Source organism: Bombyx mori, chromosome 11, assembly GCF_030269925.1.
Source record: "Bombyx mori chromosome 11, ASM3026992v2".
NCBI lineage: Eukaryota > Metazoa > Arthropoda > Insecta > Lepidoptera > Bombycidae > Bombyx > Bombyx mori.
The window spans coordinates 10,000,021-10,023,271 of record NC_085117.1 but is presented as its reverse complement, the minus strand read 5'-3'; the positions used below and the strand labels follow the sequence as shown (position 1 = coordinate 10,023,271).

The 23,251-nt window shown below is 39.0% G+C and overlaps 1 protein-coding gene across 2 annotated transcripts in view; it reads right to left on the bottom strand.

The window, feature by feature from the left end:
• The window catches only part of LOC101739843 (C-type lectin 37Da), a 91,292-nt gene that overhangs the window by 11,088 nt on the left and 56,953 nt on the right, over window positions 1–23,251 (bottom strand). For both annotated transcript variants that reach the window (XR_009974276.1, XM_038013974.2), the window contains exon 4: window positions 14,501–14,601. Coding sequence is in view for 1 of the 2 variants with exons in the window: in XM_038013974.2 (XP_037869902.1) it covers window positions 14,501–14,601 (101 nt within the window). In the remaining variant the exon portion in view is untranslated. The remainder of the gene's footprint in view (window positions 1–14,500; window positions 14,602–23,251) is intronic.

Genomic DNA, 23,251 nt, shown 5'->3' with positions numbered 1-23,251 from the left:
TATATTATTCTATCAGCTTATAAAATTAAACAGTCTCTTTTAGTCTAGAAAAGGACAAAGTACTCTTTCTGTCTTTTTCAAATAAAATGGCATGCCTTAAAGTGTTTAAACCGAAAAACTAAAAAAATACAATTATTGTATTACAATATTGAAGTTTAGCAGAAACTAAGAATTTTGGGTTGAGTCACTTTAATTCTAAAGGTACAAAATAGTATTGAACACGTGACATTACCCGAATAATTTTGAAAGTAGTTGGTTCCCATTAAAATGCTGTTAAAATGCGTTGTATTTCATTTAGACGGTCTAATGCCAAAACATCACGTGCTACCAATATACGAGAAATAATATTATTGCTGCTCTCGGTGAATAAACGCCCTGCGAAGCGAGTAGCATATCTCAACTCACACTCACAATTCTTCATTTTTCACCGTATAGAACGTAAACTCGATTTGATTTTGATTTATTCATTTACAATTGAACAACTAGGAAAAAAAGATGAAAAGACATTTTGGAGGGACCGCGAGGAGCTAAATTGTGTGAATTGTTTTATTTTGTCTATTTAATGTTTCTTAGTTTATGCGTATTTAATATTTCTTCGTGTATAAGTGTAATTTTGAGACCGTCCTGGCCTAAAGGTTAAGGCGTCCGGTGTATTCGTATCTTGCAATGCACCGGTGTTCTAATCCCGCCGGCGGGTATCAATTTTTCTAATGAAATACGTACTTATCAAATGTTTACGATTGACTTTCACTGTAAAGGAATAGCATCATGTAATAAAAATCAAACCCGCAAAATTAATTTGCGTAATTACTGGTGGTAGGACGTCTTGTGAGTCCGCACGGGTAAGTATCACCACCCTGCCTATTTTTGCCGTGAAGCAGTAATGCGTTTCGGTTTGAAGGGTGGGACAACCGTTGTAACTATACTGAGACCTTAGAACTAATATCTCAAGGTGGGAGGCGGCATTTGCGTTGTAGATGTCTATGGGCTCCGGTAACCACTTAAGATTAGGTGGGCCGGGAGCTCGTCCACCCATCTATGCAATAACAAAGTAACGTGGGTTTATTAACTGTATAGTATCTGTGAAAGTGCAAAAATTTAAGAAAAAATAACAAAACCGCTGGACGTAGCTTCTCGAAGTCTTCGAAAAGGTCCACTGAAAAAAATCTCAGTATATAATCAGCATTTTGCAGAGATTATATTTTATCCCATATTATCTGATCTCATTTCATTTCATTCCATGCCAATTGATTAATGCTTCAAATTAATCAAATCCATTTCACTCCATATTATCATTTTTCATAAAAAAAGATTAGGCTTTATGGCATGATACTTTTGCCTCTCTAGTTGGAAAAATAGAACTACTAAAGAAATACTCGATCGAAACGTTAAAACCCACTAATTTGTAACACGCACTCGCACAAATGTCATTCGTGGTACTCATTTCGATAAAATTACTCGGTTACGAGATCACAACGTTAATATGAACTCGCACTCACAAAATAACACCGGGTACGTTTGCCGCTAGGGGCGCTGTTCCAATTGCATACAAATTTGAGCAAACTGGCTCGCTATCGAGAGCGTTACAAAACTCGCACTAAGCACACTGTTAGTCTACCCGGTATTAAGTTGTTATCAGAAGCCATAGACATCAACTCCGCAAATGCCGTCACCGATCTTGACACATCAGTTCTAAGTTTCAGGTCTCGAGTATTGTACTTCGACTACTCCGCCCTTCAAATCAGAAAGTATAGCAGCTTTACGTCTTAACCCTATCATGATTTCAAGATTCATTATAAATCGACATCATTAAACGGGCAAAAACAGAAAAACACACAAATGTAAAAACATCCGAACCTATCAGTTTCATAAGATAAGTATAATGAACAGTTTTGGATTACATTCCTTATCTCGGTTTTAAATTGTTATTAATTTCATAACGAAGCAACCCAATTAAACTCATTTCCAAATAATATAAAGTAAAATCGTTGGCTGCCTCTGTTTGTTTCTCAATTTCTTTTAAACCGCGCCTCGATTATATCAAAATCAGCATCGGTCACGAATAGAAAGATTATCACAATCAAGGCAGATTACTTTATTTAATTTGTAGGTAAATATTTAGAACAAAATGGCCGAACTATGATGGCTGTAGGTACGTTCACATTACTAAAACTGGGTTCATATTAAAATAAATTGTAGAAGCAGGCCAACAAGGAAGCGCCAGGCGGAAAGCTAGTTACATATAATTGTTATTATGATTATGAGAAACACTGTGCCAGTTGCATTGTTAACAGACCGGTAAATTCATCTCCGTAAATTGAAGTGGATTAGGTAATGAACAAGAAAACCGAAAGTGCATAAACAGGGAGCGCATACGGTTTTTTTTATTTGGAATTTGTAGCATATTTGAATTTCATCGTTCAGTATTGTTGTGTGTGTAGAATTAAGTAAAACAAACATTTTATTTCCGTAACTGCATTGAATGAATGCATACAATTTTTGGTTTATATTTAGATCGGAGTGAGGAATTTTAAGCAGGTCTTGGAACATACGATAGCAAAGCCAATACAAAGTGAATTCAGGGAATTAAGCCTTTAAAATTAACGAATTACGGTCCCAGGTCGTAGTGCAAGCTCACAAGTTTACGTCCGCCGTACCTATTTCTATCGCAAAAGATTTATGCGTTCTGTGTTTGTCATATCTTAAAACGAGGTTTGAAAAAAATCCTTAGCAGTAGGCAGCGGATTGTCTGCGCCGCCGATACCTATGAGCGATTGTAACTATGCTCCATCATCACATTCCTTCCAATCCGGTGGTTGATTCTGCGAAGCACTGCTCTTGCTAGGGCCAGTGTTAGCAACGTTCCGGTTTGAGCCTACATGTTAGGGCGAAGCGGAAATAGCTTCCCAAGGTTATCAGCATAGGTAGGAAAAAAAAAATCACATTCTTCGAAAGTTAGCACAACCTCTACTGGAACTTGACTTCGACTTAAATTCTTAAAGTAGACTTTATTTTATCTTGTTGAAGAGATTTAGTTATCACTTATGTGCAACAGAACAGCAAGCCTGCTAACCGACTCAGTGTGGTTTTTTACTGATTTCGTTTGTTTCGTTCTTAAAGTGCAATTTTCTAGAAAATAATGACATGTAAGCGATTTACTGGCGATCAAAATGTGTCTATTAAAATATTGCTGAACTCCAAATATGTGTGGCTTATTATGTAAAATCGAATATATTCGTAAGCATAGATTTGTCTGCTAAGCTGTTGTTATGCAATAGGAAGCGCGTGCGTTTGCGTTGATTGTTAACATTGACGACGTATTGTGTCGCGGTCGCTCTCCGTTTTGTAACTGCATTGCGGTCGTAAAACGTAATAAGCGTGGCAGCAAATAAATTCTAAATTGACGAGTTGTACAATTATGAATACTAGGCTATATAGTATTATCTGATTTATCGTAGCGGAAACACACTTTATATTGCATCGTATTGTTTAATGATTATGGAAATAATACTACTTTTAGGCACGTTTTTTTATTGTCGTAATATTATCCGTCGTCGTTATATAGTTTCTAATAACTTACAGTTTTTGTAGTCACGGATGACTAAAGATCGGGAATAATTTAATCATAATAAATAACGCGAAATAAAACCTCAAAAGTAGTTTTGATTTGTTATGCGACTCGAGAAACCGATGAAAATACTATATTAATTATGAAAGTTAATCATATCAATAAATATATAGCTGCTTTGATTGAAAATATTTTAATATCGAATCACCTACTCATTTTAAAACACGATTCAGAATAAGCCTATTTGTGAACAAGAAAAAAATATTGTAATTTCAATTCATATACATATTTATCTAAAAAGAGTGATAACAAAATCTTGTTTTCTGTAGAAAGAATTTTCTGATTGTCTTTCTTCAATCGACGACAATAGTTAGTTTCACATGAAAAAAAAATAATACTAATTTAATATGGACGTCGTTCGTCACACAACTGGTCGTCATTCCGATAGAGGCACCCGTCACGTGCGGACGTGCTCATCGTCCACTCGATCGCCCGGTCTTTGTTCGCCCGGCTTTTGTTAGCCCGGCCATTGTTCGCGCGGCCTGTGTTTGTGGTACATCTGCCGACTAAGTGCTCTTTCTGGAAGTTTTTATTTGTTTTGTTTCCTTTTGTTGTTTCTGTGTTCGTGGTACATCTGCCGACAAAGTGGTTTCCTGCAAGTATTTATTTGTTTTGTTTCTTTTCGTAATTTCTGTTTTGTTGTGCTTTTTCTTTGTCCTGTAGTAATCGCGCCGCATTGCCACCTGTGTTCAATAGAACCGCTCAGGTCCGAGAAGTTGGGGCCTCGCCGCAAGGCGAGTGTTTTCAAGACCCGGGGCCGCCCCACCTGGGTACTCAGCGATCATGGACGCTGTATTCGCGGAATTCCTCCGACTTCGCCACCCACAGCTCGCCTCGGAGTTTTTGGCCTTCAAGGCCAATCACACTGCGAGCCCTCTCGAGGACTCCGCCGCGCTCGCTGCTCCTGCGTCGCCTGTACCTGCGTGCAGAGCTTCTGCATTGAGCACCGCAGCCTCTGTCGTGCCTGCCGTTCCCGTGTCGCCTATACTGGCGAGAAAAGCTGCTGCGTCGTCCGCCGTGACCATCGTTTCAGCTGAGCGATCATCCGCGGCCTCCGTCGCGCCCTCTAAAACACCTACACTTGCTCGTAGGTCGCCTGCACCCGCCTCCTCGTGCTCCGACTCTGACTCGGACATGGAGGTCGACCTCGCCCCCGCCTCATCGACGGATGGATTCACCCTGGTACAGAAGGGTAAGAAGCGTGCCGCGGAGTCTCGAGCTCCCGCGGCCGCTAAAATTAGCAAAGCCGTGAACGCGTCGCGCCCCCGCCCTCAGACTCCCGTTGCGCCCCCAGCCCGTGCCACTCCGTCGCCGCGTCCGGTGGCACAAAATAAAACCCAGACCCCTCCCCCGGTTATCCTTCAGGAGAAGGCAGCTTGGGATCGAGTTTGCCTGGCCCTTAAGGCCAAAAATATAAATTTCACGAATGCCCGTAACCTCGCGAACGGCATTCAAATTAAGGTTCAAACACCCGACGACCATAGGGCCCTCTCTTCTTACCTCCGTAAGGAGCGTATAAGTTTCCATACGTATACGCTCCAGGAGGAGCGCGAACTCCGCGTTGTAATACGCGGAATCCCTAAAGAGTTAGATGTAGAGCTCGTAAAAGCCGACCTGTTAGAACAAGGCCTACCAGTGAATTCTGTGCACCGTATGCACACCGGTCGCGGTAGGGAGCCATATAATATGGTTCTAGTCGCTCTCCAGCCTACCCCCGAGGGTAAGAAAATCTTTAACACACAGACCGTCTGTAGGCTCTCTGGTATCGCTGTCGAAGCCCCCCATAAAAAAGGCACTCCTAGCCAGTGCCATAACTGTCAATTGTACGGGCACTCTTCCCGTAACTGTCACGCGCGCCCCCGATGTGTTAAGTGTTTGGGCGATCACGCCACGGCCCTCTGCGCTCGCGACCAAAAAACCGCGACGGAACCGCCTAGCTGCGTCCTGTGTCGAACACAGGGTCACCCCGCGAATTACCGTGGTTGCCCCCGAGCCCCTAAAATAAATCGCCGCGTCGCCCGCCAAAACCGCCTCCGAGCTTCCGGCCCAGACATCAAAGCCTCGGCACCCTCTGCGTCGCAGGCTAAGCCAGCGTTCGTTCCGGCGGCGGTGCCCAGTGTCTCGGCCTGGGCAAAACCGCTGCCGTACACGAACACGGCTACAACTCCCTCCTCCGCGATTCGTCCCGCCCCCGCGACTCGTCCCTCTCCCGCGACTTGCCCTCCGACCGTGTCCGACAATCTCGCTTTAGCGATCGACTTCTTTCAGTCGATCAACTTTGAGCGCGTTAACGCTTTGGGCGACGCCATTCGCGCTGCCTCCACTGCACAACACTTTATCGCCGTTGTGCAGGAATACGCCGACGTATACGCGTCATTAAATACGTACGTCCTCCCCTCACTCCGCCGGTAATCAATGGCGTATATAAGTAGAATAAAGCCCCTATCCGTAACGATAGGATTTTTTAACGCTTACGGTCTCGCAAATCAACGTGATCAGGTTTCTGACTTTTTGCGTGACCACCAAATTGATATCTTTTTAGTGCAGGAGACCCTACTTAAGCCCGCGCGCCGTGACCCTAAAATCGCGAACTATAACATGGTCAGGAACGACAGGCTCTTTGCCCGTGGTGGTGGTACCGTCATTTACTATAGAAGAGCCCTACATTGCGTCCCGCTCGATCCTCCCGCGCTCGCTAATATCGAAGCATCAGTGTGCCGAATCTCACTGACGGGACACGCGCCGATCGTTATCGCGTCCGTTTATCTTCCACCGGATAAGATCGTTCTAAGCAGTGATATCGAGGCGCTGCTCGGTATGGGGAGCTCTGTCATTCTGGCGGGCGACCTAAATTGTAAACACATCAGGTGGAACTCACACACCACAACCCCGAATGGCAGGCGGCTTGACGCGTTAGTCGATGATCTCGCCTTCGATATCGTCGCTCCGCTAACCCCGACTCACTACCCGCTAAATATCGCGCATCGCCCGGATATACTCGACATAGCGTTATTAAAAAACGTAACTCTGCGCTTACACTCGATCGAAGTAGTTTCAGAGTTAGATTCAGACCACCGTCCCGTCGTTATGAAGCTCGGTCGCGCTCCCGATTCCGTTCCCGTCACGAGGACTGTGGTGGATTGGCACACGCTGGGCATCAGCCTGGCTGAATCTGATCCACCATCGCTCCCGTTTAACCCGGACTCTATCCCGTCTCCTCAGGATACCGCTGAAGCCATAGACATCTTAACGTCACACATCACCTCGACATTAGATAGGTCATCGAAACAAGTTGTAGCGGAGGACTTCCTTCACCGCTTCAAATTGTCCGACGATATTAGGGAACTCCTTAGAGCTAAGAACGCCTCGATACGCGCCTACGACAGGTATCCTACCGCGGAAAATCGTATTAGAATGCGTGCCCTACAACGCGACGTAAAGTCTCGCATCGCCGAAGTCCGAGATGCCAGATGGTCTGATTTCTTAGAAGGACTCGCGCCCTCCCAAAGGTCTTACTACCGCTTAGCTCGTACTCTCAAATCGGATACGATAGTAACTATGCCCCCCCTCGTAGGCCCCTCAGGCCGACTCGCGGCGTTCGATGATGACGAAAAAGCAGAGCTGCTGGCCGATACATTGCAAACCCAGTGCACGCCCAGCACTCAATCCGTGGACCCTGTTCATGTAGAATTAGTAGACAGTGAGGTAGAACGCAGAGCCTCCTTGCCACCCTCTGATGCGTTACCACCCGTCACCCCGATGGAAGTTAAAGACTTGATCAAAGACCTACGTCCTCGCAAGGCTCCCGGTTCCGACGGTATATCCAACCGCGTTATTAAACTTCTACCCGTCCAACTCATCGTGATGTTGGCATCTATTTTCAATGCCGCTATGGCGAACTGTATCTTTCCCGCGGTGTGGAAAGAAGCGGACGTTATCGGCATACATAAACCCGGTAAACCAAAAAATCATCCGACGAGCTACCGCCCGATTAGCCTCCTCATGTCTCTAGGCAAACTGTATGAGCGTCTGCTCTACAAACGCCTCAGAGACTTCGTCTCATCCAAGGGCATTCTTATCGATGAACAATTCGGATTCCGTACAAATCACTCATGCGTTCAACAGGTGCACCGCCTCACGGAGCACATTCTTGTGGGGCTTAATCGACCAAAACCGTTATACACGGGAGCTCTCTTCTTCGACGTCGCAAAAGCGTTCGACAAAGTCTGGCACAATGGTTTGATTTTCAAACTATTCAACATGGGCGTGCCGGATAGTCTCGTGCTCATCATACGGGACTTCTTGTCGAACCGCTCTTTTCGATATCGAGTCGAGGGAACCCGCTCCTTCCCACGACCTCTCACAGCTGGAGTCCCGCAAGGCTCTGTCCTCTCACCCCTCCTATTTAGCTTATTCGTCAACGATATTCCCCGGTCGCCGCCGACCCATTTAGCTTTATTCGCCGACGACACGACTGTTTACTATTCTAGTAGAAATAAGTCCCTAATCGCGAAGAAGCTTCAGAGCGCAGCCCTAGCCCTAGGACAGTGGTTCCGAAAATGGCGCATAGACATCAACCCAGCGAAAAGTACTGCGGTGCTATTTCAGAGGGGAAGCTCCACACGGATTTCCTCCCGGATTAGGAGGAGGAATCTCACACCCCCGATTACTCTCTTTAGACAACCCATACCCTGGGCCAGGAAGGTCAAGTACCTGGGCGTTACCCTGGATGCATCGATGACATTCCGCCCGCATATAAAATCAGTCCGTGACCGTGCCGCGTTTATTCTCGGTAGACTCTACCCCATGATCTGTAAGCGGAGTAAAATGTCCCTTCGGAACAAGGTGACACTTTACAAAACTTGCATAAGGCCCGTCATGACTTACGCGAGTGTGGTGTTCGCTCACGCGGCCCGCACTCCCTACAATCCCGCTTTTGCAGGTTAGCTGTCGGGGCTCCGTGGTTCGTGAGGAATGTTGACCTACACGACGACCTGGGCCTCGAATCAATTCGGAAATACATGAAGTCAGCGTCGGAACGATACTTCGATAAGGCTATGCGTCATGATAATCGCCTTATCGTTGCCGCCGCTGACTACTCCCCGAATCCTGATCATGCAGGAGCCAGTCACCGTCGACGCCCTAGACACGTCCTTACGGATCCATCAGATCCAATAACCTTTGCATTAGATGCCTTCAGCTCTAATACTAGGGGCAGGCTTAGGGACCCCGGTAACCGTACTCGTCGAACTCGACAAAGAGGTCGACGTGCAACCTAACCCATGCATCAGCCCGCTGAGTTTCTCGCCGGATCTTCTCAGCGGGTCGCGATTCCGATCCGGTAGTAGATTCATTCGCGAAACAATTGCTCTTGAGTTGTTAGGTCTCCTTCGGAGGCGCTCGGGCAGTTGTTAGCAAATCCCACCCCTCTTGGCTGAGCCTTTGCTCGCCCACCTGTCCTGGTGAAACTGGAAAGGCCTTCGGGCCACCAGTAAACTTTCAATCATAAAAAAAAAAAAAAAAAAAAAACAACTGGTCGTAGAGAAAGTTCTCTCCGGGACTCCACGAGATTGGCTCTTAGTTCTAAATTAGTACAAATCAGTTATAGGGCTGTCTATTTGTGCGCAAGTTAAGGGGAGTTTTCACTTGTTAATTGATCAGCAAAATAATCTAATTTCAGTTTAGAGAATTCCGCAGTGGTTTTTTTAAGCTACCGTTGAGAAAGTTTAGGGTCTATGAACATGCACCCTAAATAGAACATTTATAAAAAGTATAAACGAATCGGATACCTGATCGCATCTCTGATAGGGAAACCTAATCATAAAAACGAATGATTACGTACAAATATCATATTATGTTTGTCCAATATGTAGGTGGTACACTGGAATGAATAAAATGTTATGCGTATAAGATTATAATCTGTATCAGCTATATTTGTGATTTGTGAATGCTACAAACAAGGCAAGATGCGTCCATTTATTTAATCAGTCTTTTAGCAAAATTTGCAATGCGTGCGTTTAAATGGCAGCTATGTATTAATTAAAATTCACGTGTTAAGCAATAACCTGTCCGTTGTATTAACGAGACGTAAATTAGCATTTTAGTCAAATTTCTATTCGATATATCTGCTGTGTTGTCATAAAATCTGCGAAGTTCCAATGACTAGTCTGTTATGGGAGTGTTTTTTTTTTGGTAAAAATTCTTGACATCAAATTTCAGTGTGTGAATTTTATCATAAAATTTTGTAGCATTATGTAGTATTATTCGTAGTATAACCTAAAAATAAATACCACATGAGTCAAATCTTTCGTGTCTATATGAAAAATGAAAACAATTAGTTTACTGATTATATGTAATTACATTAATCACTTATTTAAAATTTCATTTCATTTTTATTAGATTGAAATGCCGTCACCTAACTTGAGACTTGAGTTCTAAGCCTCAATTTTATAGTACATGAGCTGTCCCGTCTTTCAAGTCGAAACGCATTACTGTTTCACGGCAGAAATAAGGTAAAAGCTCCTAATACGGCGGTAGTCAAAATCGCTTCCTATTACGGTGGTATTTCTATTTTAGACATTTATTCTTGTTTTATTCAGTTTAAGCTCACCAAAACGGAATCTATTTATTCTAAATCTATTACTTCATAACATAACTGACATTTTCAAGTGTAGCATATAAACAACACTACAAGATCTATCAGTTTGTAGCACGGCATCAACGTGAGAGGAGTTTCCATACAAACGCGGAACAAAAAAATAAGTACACTAATATTTAGAAACTAAGTTTTTTGTATTAATAAGTCGTTCAACTTTGTTAATGTGTTATTTATAGCATTTTCCTACTATTATACTTACTTTTTAAATAGCTTGTTTCATATATGTAACTCATTTTTTACTCAAAAAATCAGAAACAAAATACCGCCGTAATACGGTACGAATTTTATAGATTAATCCTAATACGGTGGTATAACTCCGAAATAGGAAATATACTGGGCATATTTAATTGTTTATAACTTTCAATTTATTAAGTTATTGAATTAGTTCCAAGTTTAGTTGGAATAATTATTAATCTTGTAAATTAGAAACCATATTCTGCGGTATGTATTATTCATTAAAAATCTAGTTAAATATGAAAACTGTCGAGTGCAAAATGTTGGTTTCTTAGAAGGGGTAAAAATAGGAAGGTGTATTTTAATTAATCACAAATCATTTGTTTTGTATAACTGTTGACTTGAGTTTTACACATCTGGGCCAAAAAACTGTTATCGTTTGATTAAGTATTTACATTCTTTGTTTATCGAAATTTTTATGGGTCAGAATTAGGATTAAAAAAATACGAGTAGTTTTCCTATTACGGTGGTAGTTATTTCCAGGTAACTCTGTGTTAGGTTCTATGATCTCCTATTACGGTCATATTCATAGAACATAAAATTACAAGTTTTAGGATTCCATAGAAATAATAGAAAGGTTATTTATACTTATTTTACACAAAAAGATAATACAATAAAAACAGATTTAAAGAATGTCTAAATACTATGTACAAAGGCGAGCTTAACTCTTCATGAGTTTTCTTCCAGCAAACCCTTTTCAGAGAGAAATACGATGTATAAGAGGGGAATAGTGTACAAGTGAAAGGTTATTAAAATATATTAAATACAGTGGATTTCATTAATAACGACCTCGGTTATAGCGACGTCAAACTTACGTCCCTTGAATGTAAAGCATACTTTCGTAGGAAATTCATTCGGTAAGAGCGACTTTGGATACTATAGCGTCAATTTCGGGTATAGCGATTTGTTTTTATGAACCATTTATGACAGATTCCCAGAAATCCCGTACAGATATTTCTATTGAGTCGGTAAAGGCACAAAGACTCATTCATAAAACTATTAAACTTTCTTATCTTTTGTTTACATTCACAGATGACCATCTGTGAAACGTTCACAGATGGTCAAGCAAATGCTTTGTTTGTTTGTTCCTAAGCAGTCCTCAATAAATTTACCATTAAGTAATTCTATTTTGTTCATCTTAAATATGTATAGCTCTATTCAGACAGCAGTGGCAGCGGCCGCCGCATCAGCCACCGAACATTTTTATCCTTTCAAGCGATACTGATCTATAAAACAATGTAGATAAAGTTTAAAATTCTTTCAAAGCTGAAAGTGCTCTTCGCACCTTTTTTTTCTCCTACCAATGCTGATAGCCTTGGCAGGCTATTTCAGCTTCCCCTTGACGTGTAGATGATCTCATGGGGCTCAAACCGGGAGTGTTGCTAACACTGACCCTACGAAGAGCAGTGCTTCGAAGAATCTACCACTGGATCGGAAACGCGACCAACTAAGAAGATCCGGTGAGAAACTCAGTGGGCTGCGTCTATAGGTTGATTTCTTCTTCGAGTTCTTCATCGCAAGCGACGGGTTCGGCGAGGACGGTAACCGGTGCTTGAGGTACCTAAAACACCGTTAATGGATCGGGAAGATCCGTAATGACGTGCTTAGGGCGACGTCGACTGTTTACCATTCGGTCCACAAGATCGGGTAGGCCTTCGCATCGCTGTCGGCCGTTGCCACCGATGTCTGAATTGAGCCGAAAACTTCACTTACCTTAAGTTTACCATTAAGTTTAAGTCTAAAAAACCTTAGTTACTCCTTATATCATCAGCTATCTATTAGTGAAAGTCTCGTCAAAATCGGTCCAGTCGTTCCAGAGATTAGCCGGAACAAACAGACAGACAGACAAAAATTGTAAAAAATGTTATTTTGGTGTATATACCGTATATATATTTATATGCATGTGATAAAAAGCGGTTATTTCAATATTACAAACAGACACTCCAATTTTATTTATGTGTATTACATACATTCGAAATTCCCTAGAATTCTCATGTTAAAATACAATCCAAATCACTTTTAAACGCGGTAAAAATGTACTCTTCTTTCCGAGCCGACCTGTGTGAATGCACTGTTATACTTACTAGGTACATTTGTATTATAAATTTCATTAAAAGTGGTCAATTAATGCAAAACTTACAATTTAAGTTCTTCACATTTATATTATTTACTTAATAAATATTATATGTTCGGAACTTAATAAATATAATTTCTGACCCTCTGTATTAGGAACCGTCTACCGCAGTAATAGGCTCTGACCTCAATCATACCTCCGTATTAGGGAAAATCGACCCGGCTATTTAAAACATTTTTTTAAATAAGTAATTTCTAGAAAAGAAACATAGACTCAACAGTAATACGAAATTTAAATTCCATTTTTGACGATGAAATTTTTTTCCATCTTTAGCAATACTTACAAATGCTTATTTTTCTTTCTTACTTTCAAATTTTGCGAAATACCTCCGTAATAGGTGCTTTTACCTTAGGCAATGGTGGTACCAAGCCATACGGGCTGACTACATGCTCTGCCACCAGTAAATTTTATTTTTAGATCTCTTACAGTATCATGCAGTATATCCTGTATATTGTCTCTTGTATTTAATACGACGAAGACTGCAGAAATGTTTGGAATGATTTTACGAAAGTGACTTTTGGTCAGTCTTTAAACGTCAAATTTTGTGTTCAATTACATTGAATTATTTTTAACAGAAACTGATCGGGATGAATGTTAACAAAAAACATACAATTATTATTGTTATTAAGTACATCGTAGATTTCTATTTGAGAGAATTGTTTCTTATTCACTCACAATCAAAGCTCACAACAGCTTTATATAATCGGACCGTGCTTTTGATTTAATAATTACTTGCCGCAATGGCGAAGAAAGTGAAGCTTTTTTAATAAGAAACACAATAAGTACTAGTCAGGTGGCCGGAGAGAAAGCTATGTGTATCTATCATCACACCTGTGTTGTACGGTCTGCAGTTAAAATGTTTCATATAATGAGATGTTATAGTTATTCTTTCTCGAAGCTCCAACTCATTTTGTTTTTGTTTGTCAATAAAAAAAAATGCGTTTTAATACATTTATGGTTAATGGAAATCGAGTCTTTTTAAGTGACTCTTGCACTTTAAACATACCTACTCTATAAAAATACTGATTAGAAATGAGAATCGAAATCGAGAATCGGACTTAAATAACGGACTATAATAGAGAATACTTTAATAAGCCTTGTCAATAGGTTACAAGGTGTATTCTGCCATTGAGTTGAGTGAGCGAGATGACAGCGTTAGATTACTTACTTAGATTAATGATATATTTGTTATTCGCGTGAAAAGAAATGAATACTTTATTCACTGCCATAGTCTAATTGGTAATTAATAACTATTAATAACTATTATTATCTTTGCCAGTTATAAAGATTGTTTAATTGACGTTAAATGGGTATAAAACCCCACAAAAAACAAAAAAAACACGGCTCACCTAAGACCTCATTAGTCTCGATTTTGCCTTATAGGTTGGAATGTTTTTGTCAACGCTACCTATTTTAAATGTATATATGATTGAGAACCTATATATACACATACAAATGAATTTCGGCGTTTATGCAATCATCTCGTGTAGATTTCTATTTAACTAACAAATAATGGTTCGCAATAAACTCTTGTTGCGAGGAGGTGGTCATGACCCTCGTGATGAGGAAACCGAAGCAAGAAGAAGAAGAACATCAACTTAAAGAGATTTTGTTTATTTCATTCATAAACGGAGTTTTTTTTCCATAGAGTATTGGTACTTTTGGGCAATCGATGCGGCAATGTTTTTTTTTTGTAACACTAGTCTAATTTCTATTTTACGTGTGCATTGAGAGAAAAACACAATGCGCGGTGTAAGTACACTGCATACATTTTCTCTTGCTTTCGGCATTTTAATCTGTATAACCAATAACGTAAAATATATCGTATTAGAAAATTTAAACATACCTTGAAGAATATTCCTAAATAATATCGTTTTTCTCCGCTTTTTAGTAAAGGCATTGTCCATCGTGTAATGCCAAGTTCGTCGTCACCACACGTTGAGCATTCTGAAACAAAAAATATATTGAAACGTTAGATTATATTTTCATTAACAACCTTTCAGTACTGCTGTAGGTAGACGAACGAGCTTACAGATCTCCTGACATTTAGTGGATGCTAGAGCTGTCAAACATTATAACATGGATTCCGCTGCCAAATAAGGTCGAATTTTTGCAGGGATAGCCAAGAGTTTGCAATCGTGCGAGCACATCATACTTCCAGTAAAATCTATGACTACTATGAATTTCTGTGTCAGATCAGTTTTAATGACATTAACTGCTCTTCATCGATGTTTTGAGCGTTGGGCATTGCTACTTATTTCGGTTTTTAAGATTTTTTTTGTTCAATTTCTATTTATAAATTTAATATCGTTTTGGTAAACAAACATGAAGAGTTTATTTATTCGACTCGAAGGGCCAAATTTTAATAAAATATTTTTTTATATTGCATAACACAATCTACTGAATATAACAGTATTATCATAATAGTATGTAACAGTGTTATTAAATTGTTTTCAACTCATTTCGCAATTAGCTTTAGATCTATTTCTGTGTGGTAGCAATCATTTTAGTTAAATGCTTTGAACTAGGAAAAAAACTGCAATTTTATTCGACATTAATACAAATCAATATTCTAAAAAAATATATTAAAATATATAATTTTGCGAAGAACGTATGTACATTGAATGCAGAGACCGGTTTTTGGCGCGTACGACGTTGATTTTCTTCATCGTTTTTACATATATTTTACATAACGCAGATATATCTGACAAGGCCGATTGGCATAATCTTGCAGTCTTGTTCAGAAAAGGGGGTACGGTGTTAAGAAATCCGATGTTCTGTTGAAATTTTATAGCTCAATAATACTATGTTGATAAATAGTTTCCATTGTAATATTGTATCTCAATGTTTTTTTAATTATTTTTTTATTCTTTATGGGTGGATGAGCTCACAGCCCACCTGATGTTAAGTGGTTACTGGAGCCCATAGACATCCCACCCTTTAAACCGAAACGGATTACTGCTTCACGGCAGAAATAGGCGGGGTGGTGGTACCTACCCGCGCGGATTCACAAGAGGTCCCACCATCAGTAATTACGTAAATTTTGTTATTTGTGAATTTCAGTTTTATTATACAATACTTCTTCACAATGGAAGCCATTCGTTAACATTCGATAACTGCGTATTGCATTAAAAAACGCACGAGTGAATACCACCACCTTAGCCATTTCTGCAGTGAAGCAGCAATGCGTTTCGGTTTGAAGGGTAGGGGCTTAGCCATTGAATTGTAAAGCGAGACTTAGAGCTTATGTCTCAAGTTGGGTGGCAGCATTTAATCCGGTAATCATTTAAAACCAGATGGTTTGTGAGTTCATACACCCATTTAGGCAATTAAAAAAAAAACGAACGAGGAGGAAAACTTATTCCACAACTTACGGTAAGCCGTCTCCAGCCTGTATGTAGCTTCCGTGTGCAATCATTAATCATTATTACCCTAACGCCTTCTAGTAAGCGTGCAGGCATGAAATAGGTACAAAATATAACAGATTCATTGAACGTGCTGAGGTCAGCGCCCTTAACACCACAGCGGCCGTGCGCCTCGCATACCCTGCACCATGGGTAAAGCCGCTTCTGACCTACGTTATGCTATGCTACTAGTTAAAGACGTCCTTCTAATCGTCTGCGTATGTTGAAATTTCAATGTAATTATACTTTGTCACAGATAACACTGAACTATAGATAGCCGTCTATAAAATGGACTAAACATACAGGATGGGCTGGTGCAAAATTGTTAGGGCATATTATATTATAGTCTGCACAGGTAAGTATAGTACTTGACCTTGATATTATTATGGAAATTTTTTTTGCGTTAAAAAAAATTACATGAGAACGTCGCGTCTAAGTGAGCGAATCGTGTAGTAGTTTCACTTTTTATTGTAGATTAATTTAGTGATGTGTAATAAAATTTTCTATAGTGTCGCAGTAGGCCAACCGTAATAAATAATGAAATAAAAACGCTTGCATCCTGGTATAAAGTGATTGTAATTAATTTAATTTTCGACTAAAAGGCGACAGGAAATTATACCATCACAAAAGGGTACAGCAATAAAAACATCAGTTGAGAAAATAATTTAATTGAAATATATATTTGGGGACAAATAATTTTGGATAAATTATATTAACCTCAAGTTAAGGGACTGTGGTGTGGCTCTGACCTCGACCTACGGTTACTACCACCTCGCCATCCTTAGCCCGTGCCTAATTTTCGTTCTTCATTCTTGACCCAATAACACAAGATATTGATTCTATGGTATGCTATAAGTCAACATAGCCTACCATCAGATCACGTATAATTAAATGGGGAAATTGTAATCTCTGGGGTATAATGTGTATACTATCTTCTGATTCAATGTTGAACTATTATTAAGTATACAACTTTTTCAATTCAAGTTTGATTGTCATCAGTCGTAAATTTACTTGTACGCTTTTTAACTGAATAAATAAATTCGTTGTAAATAAATGTATATTGTGTAATTATATTTTAAAACACAATTCACTGAATAGGTACTTCGACTTTCGACTCGTAACATTTGTTTGCAAGTCCTAAGTTTAAAACTAAAACTTGTTAAATCAATATCGATTAAATTTTGTTCCTATTTTACGAACAAATAGATAGACATATATTAAATTTGGAAATTGGTGATCTGAGAATCCTACCTTCTTGCGTTCTTGTATTATTACGGCATAGATGGGTTAACAACGACTTTATGGTGTGCTTGATGTTAAGCCGTTATTACTGCCGTCTACCATCAGACACGAGTTCTATGCACCGCATAGTATGATTACCTTAGGGCTGAAATACTCATTAAGCCTTATGATAAGCTTTACCTACCCGGGAAAATCATTAATTAAACCAAAAATCTATATCCTACAGGGAATTTTAGCCATTAAGGTTTTGCACTACAACATCGCTTTTAATTATTGTGTATACCAAAAAGGGTGTTTGGGCCGAAACCCTTTTAATACCTACGTGTTTGACATGTTCAAGTTATACGAGGCGAAAAAACGACCATTTGTCCCGGGTGAATTTGTTATGAGTACGGAGGTTAAACAGCGGCTCGTATACATCCATCATTTTATGATTGGCCAAACATTGACCAACAAAGTTCACATCGAATAAAGGTCAATGGTATAACGTATTTTAAATGACGATATTACAAAATAATTGCGAGCTACAATTGCGAAGAATAATAAACGGTCACATGCAACTTATAAGGTTGTCTATTGATTTGTAAGCGACTCAAAGAAAAATGAGTATTTTCTCAAAACTGATCTTGCCTAGTTAAATATGCCTTGTTAATAGATATGTATGTAGTTGAAAGTAATACCATTAGGAAATTGGCATTTGAAAAGTGTTAATAGTTTAAAACGAACTGTCGCTAGATTAATTGTCGCAATTTTTATATTTTTTTTATTCATATTTGATTATCTATGATTTTTTATTTTTTTATTTTATTGCTTAGATGGGTGGACGAACTCAACAGCCCACCTGGTGTTATGTGGTTACTGGAGCCCATAGACATCTAAAACGTAAATGCGCCACCCACCTTGAGATATAAGTTCTAAGATCTCAGTATAGTTACAACGGCTGCCCCACCCTTCAAGCCGAAACGCATTACTGCTTCACGGCAGAAATAGGTTGGGCGGTGGTATCTACCCGCGCGGACTCACAAGAGGTCCTACCGCCACCCACCTAATACTAGAATTCCCATGAAATAGATTCACAGTACAGACGTGCGGCCTCGATGAGATAATATTTGACCCAAGAAGTATTAGAAATTCTCGTCACGCGATCAGGTGCATTTTGGATTCGTCGCTCATTCACGAATTCCATCACGCCTGGGGAGGAAAAACAATGGAAAGAGCTGGCATTTTATCGCGTAACCATGGAAATATTGACAACACTTTATTGACGTCAGTTTTGATGTGAATATGCCTAGATTTATGTGCTTGTTGACGAGCATAAAGATTTCGTCCTAAATTATTAAAACTGAACTCTTTAAAATCTTTCAGAAATTAAATATGAAGATTTAAAGATTTTAGTACTTAGTTTGTGAAAATATAACTTTCTTAAAAATGTACATATATGTATATTGATAGCTTGTTTTCAACAGCAAAAGCAGAAGTATTTCTGACCACGACTTTTTTATTACTACCAAAAACTGAGGAGCGAACAACCCATCAGATCGTAAATGATTACAAGGCAGGGAAATTAAATACAAATTGATTTTAACTTGTGGTAGGGCGTGCTCTGAGCTCCCACGGGTAAGTACCGTGTAAGTACTCCCACCAACCTGCCTATTTCTGTCGTGAAGCAGTAATGCGTTCCGGTTTAAAGGGTATGGCAGCAGTTGTACTAAAATTGAGATTTAGAAATCATGTCTCAAGTTGGATGGCGATATTTGCGGTGTTAATGTCTATGGACTCCGATAGCCACTTAGCACCAGATGGGCCATGAGCTCGTCAAATCAACTAACCAATAAAAAATAAACACTATGTTAAGACAAAGAATATGGCTCGGTTGTAAACTAGTGAAGTAGAAATGGAAGCTTTACAGATTATGCATAAGTATTATATAGATTTTTTTTTTTTTTTTTTTGTTTCAGTGAAGGCATATAAATTTATATTCAGACTCCCAGATTTTATAAATATTTAAGTGCATGATTGTATTGGTAGGTTGTATTGGTGGTAAGAGAGTGTTAACTATGAATGTAGAAGGATATAGGATTGCGTGAAAGACAATATGTTTAAGAGGGTAGTGAGCGAAGAAATGGTATATGATAGAGGAGTATGGAAGGAGAAAACATGTTGCGCCGACCCCAGGTGACTGGGAGAAGTGCAGGAGTATGATGAAGTGAATGACTGTATACAATATACCTGTTTTTCCGATTGCAGGTGGCTGGTTGTAGCTGGCGACCGTCTTCGTTTCACCCACCCAACACATCAGTAGAACACTAACGAACAGTATACTATTTTGCAACATTTTAAACTTTTTTATTTATGCTAAAAAAATCAATTTTATTTTTCTCGTTGTTGACACGGGTCGTTGTAATGAGGTGACTTTTTCGATTCACATATGCAAGCTGTTTTATCGATCATCGATACTTCAAAGTATACTAAGTATAATGTGTTAATAAGGCAAAGTTTTCTTAATATTTTATGATTGAAGGTTAACTGGTGGCCCGGAGGCCTTTCTAGTTTCACCAGGACAGATGGACGGGACGAGCAAAGGCTCAGCTAGGAGGGGAAGGAAAAGCTCTGTGAGAAACTCATCTATGATTGTCTGATTGTCTGCGCGAACTATTTGGTCATAGATAATACACATAAACTAGTTATGATCAGTTGCGAGTTCCTAGTTACGCTATCAATGTATGGAATATATGGCACATCCTAACATAATACACTATGCGGACTTGTGAATGAATGAATATGAGCATCTAATAAAATATTCTATTTAATAAACCAACGTACAAAACCAATAATATTAGTGAAAGCATATAAATAATCAGTTATTTTTTTTCGTAATAATAACTCGTGCGTTGAAGTTCCATTATAAGCTGTGGTCTTACAATATTCTAATATTCTTATCGCCGGTCAAGCGGCAAGGATGTAAAGGGTTAAGCAGTGTCTTTATAATATTCATATTAATTCGTATTATGTTTTCCTTTGCACACACACGCATAAAAATAAATAATTATTGACGTTTCATAAGTTATAATGAATCTTCGTGAGACAATTTAGGTTATTTGTACGAATAGACCATAGCCTCTAAGAGCTACTTATTCTACTCCTCCAATATCCGTGGGCTGGTCGTGTCTTATAAACCTAGCATAGCAGCTAATCTAAATGAGAAAAAATATGCAAATAATAAATTTCGATACCCAATAATATATTGCTAAGCAATGTTGGCACAAGCAAGAGTCGGTCTCATAAATGTGAGATTATGTCACTTTATTACTTCGGGAGGTGATACGCAACTGGGGTGAATTAAGCCAATGTTTATTTTCGAATCCCATACTGATCTTATAGGAATTTTCTGAGCTGAGATATTTTGAAGTTTTGGAAACGTATTTGATTAAGAAAATTATGTAGTATGATGCAGATGAATAAATAATCTTAATATTTTTTTATGACTGTTCTCTGCTGATTTCGCGATAATTAAATCTACTTTTACTGTAAAGTACCGGTAAAGTATTCGCAACGACGGAGACAATAATACGAGTATAATGACAATAAAAAACCTGGTATGTACCCGGAGTTGTACAAAATATCATATTTAATACGCGTTTTTTTTTTACTTTTTTTACCTGTGAATACGCAGGGGAAGTCTCTAATACGATGGACCGATTAAATCAGGACTACAGTGGGAAGTAGGTCCTTTAAATGAGTGCAGCAAAACGGTCTTGAGCAATGCGATGGCCGGGCATCGTGGGACGCGTCAAATATAACTACACCACCCAGATAAAGATCACGATCACTCCGTCAAGAGTGGGACAATTAAGAAAACGCATATTTATAATTTTTACGGCTCCCCGGGCTAAGGAATACGTATAGGTCGGGAGTCAGGCTTCTTACAAGCTACTCCACGAAAAGTTCTCAGTAATGTTATTTAAACATCCGCTTTGATCATACTAAGTACATTATAATTCAATTGTACAAACATGACTAGTATTTTAATGAGTGTAATGACACAGCCTTCATACACGTAACACACACTCATTTCACGGCCTGATTAATTCAGCTACTATAATGCAATTTAATTAATTATAAGTTTCCTATTATGTGTAAGGACACACGGAATTTTTCATTCATTAAATTCCGTAAGTAGTTTTATCACTTCCCCGATTGATTCTACTATTGATTAGATATTAATTGAAACTAGTGCTCATTGTTGTCGTATTAAGAAAGTTGATTTGTTCAAAAAACGAATAAAATTGGATTCATCTGATAAGCGATCTATGTTTTCAAAACGTGGCTCTGGATATTTTTTTGGAGCTACGCACAGTAGTGGAGTGTGCTCCTAAGTTGTTATGTTTGACGATGGTTTTATACATTATCAAGACGCTTTTATGTTTTAGATTAGGTACCGTTTCAGACGAAATAAAATGCGGCGCATGCACTATGATATTACATTTCGTACAAACTTCTAAATGCTCATATCTTCTTTTAACACTGCCGTTAGAAAGAAATATGCCAAAAAGTCCGGACAAATATGCACAAAACAAAACGAATGAATTATACAATATCCAGGGAGTTTATCTTTTATTTTACATTAGAATACTGGAGAAACTCTTCATATCCTATAATCGACAACTACTGCAAATCGATTTGATCATAAAAATATATTTGATCGTATTGAAATAATTTAAATACCTAAACAGCTCTATATGTTGTTTTGGATAATATTATGTAAATGATCCTTCAAGTGTCCTCTACGTTTTAAATCGTTGTCGTAATCAGAAACTAGATAGACCACATTGTTTGCCAATTCGGGGACTGGAAATTTTGCAGAACAATTTATAACAATCCTTCAAGGTAAAAATAGTATTTTTATGCACTGGTAGCGTGAAATAAATGCGATTTTATCCAACAATCGCAACATTACAGATGAAGTCGGAGCTCCATGATTTGTTATGCAACAGTTAAACAGGATCATTTTTATTGAAATACTCTTTCCAAAAATAATTAGCAGAAATGAGACAAAAAAAAAACAACGAAAAGACTAGAAATTTAATGAAATATTTTTATAAATAGTATTTTCAACTTTACGTCGATGTTTATAAGAATTATATTGTTGTATTGGCCTAATAAAGTCAGAAATGTCTTACGTTTTAGATAGAGACGTTAAAAATGTTAGGTTAGGTTCTGTCGCCATTTTTAAAATACCAGCACTACCACGTGGGCGATCTGGCAGGTCTCTTACCGTGTTGACGAAGCCTTTGCAACGTAAGCTCCATCGAGTAGACGTCTATGGACCCGCGTCAAATTTTTTGGGTCATAGTGGTCCCTTTTGCCCATTCTATGCATGTGTCCCTCGGCTTAAGATCTTATAGGAATTTACAAGCCCAGTTCAAAAATAAATCGGACCACATTACATAGCACCCCGCTCGTTATTTCTCTACGACGAAGACTATTTATTGTTTTGAGTTTTAAAAAATGCAATTATAAATCAACATGATTTTGTTTCCTTGATCACTCAAATCACATTTCTCTTCTGTGTGCGTCCTATCCTTATGTCACGCCAAGAACTAAAGCTGTAATATACGTACATAGACCAAAGGTACGACTCAGATATATGTATTTGGAAGTATGTTTCCGCGACAGATTGCAATATTCTTTCATCATAGCGTCATTCATGACTCATCTCGTGTACAGTATAGTATTGGGGGCATTTTCCACTTTACATCCTGTGAAGTATGAGTTTTGTTGTTTGGATATGTCACCATTGGACTGTATGTGGATGTGGATGGATCCTTATTAGCAATCAGATTTAAGCACGTTGATGGCAAGCACCAGTGCGTTCTAATGGCAGTTTTTTTTGCGTATCATTGAGCTTTGTTATAATATATTTTCTACTGTTACCGCTTAACCTTTAGCTA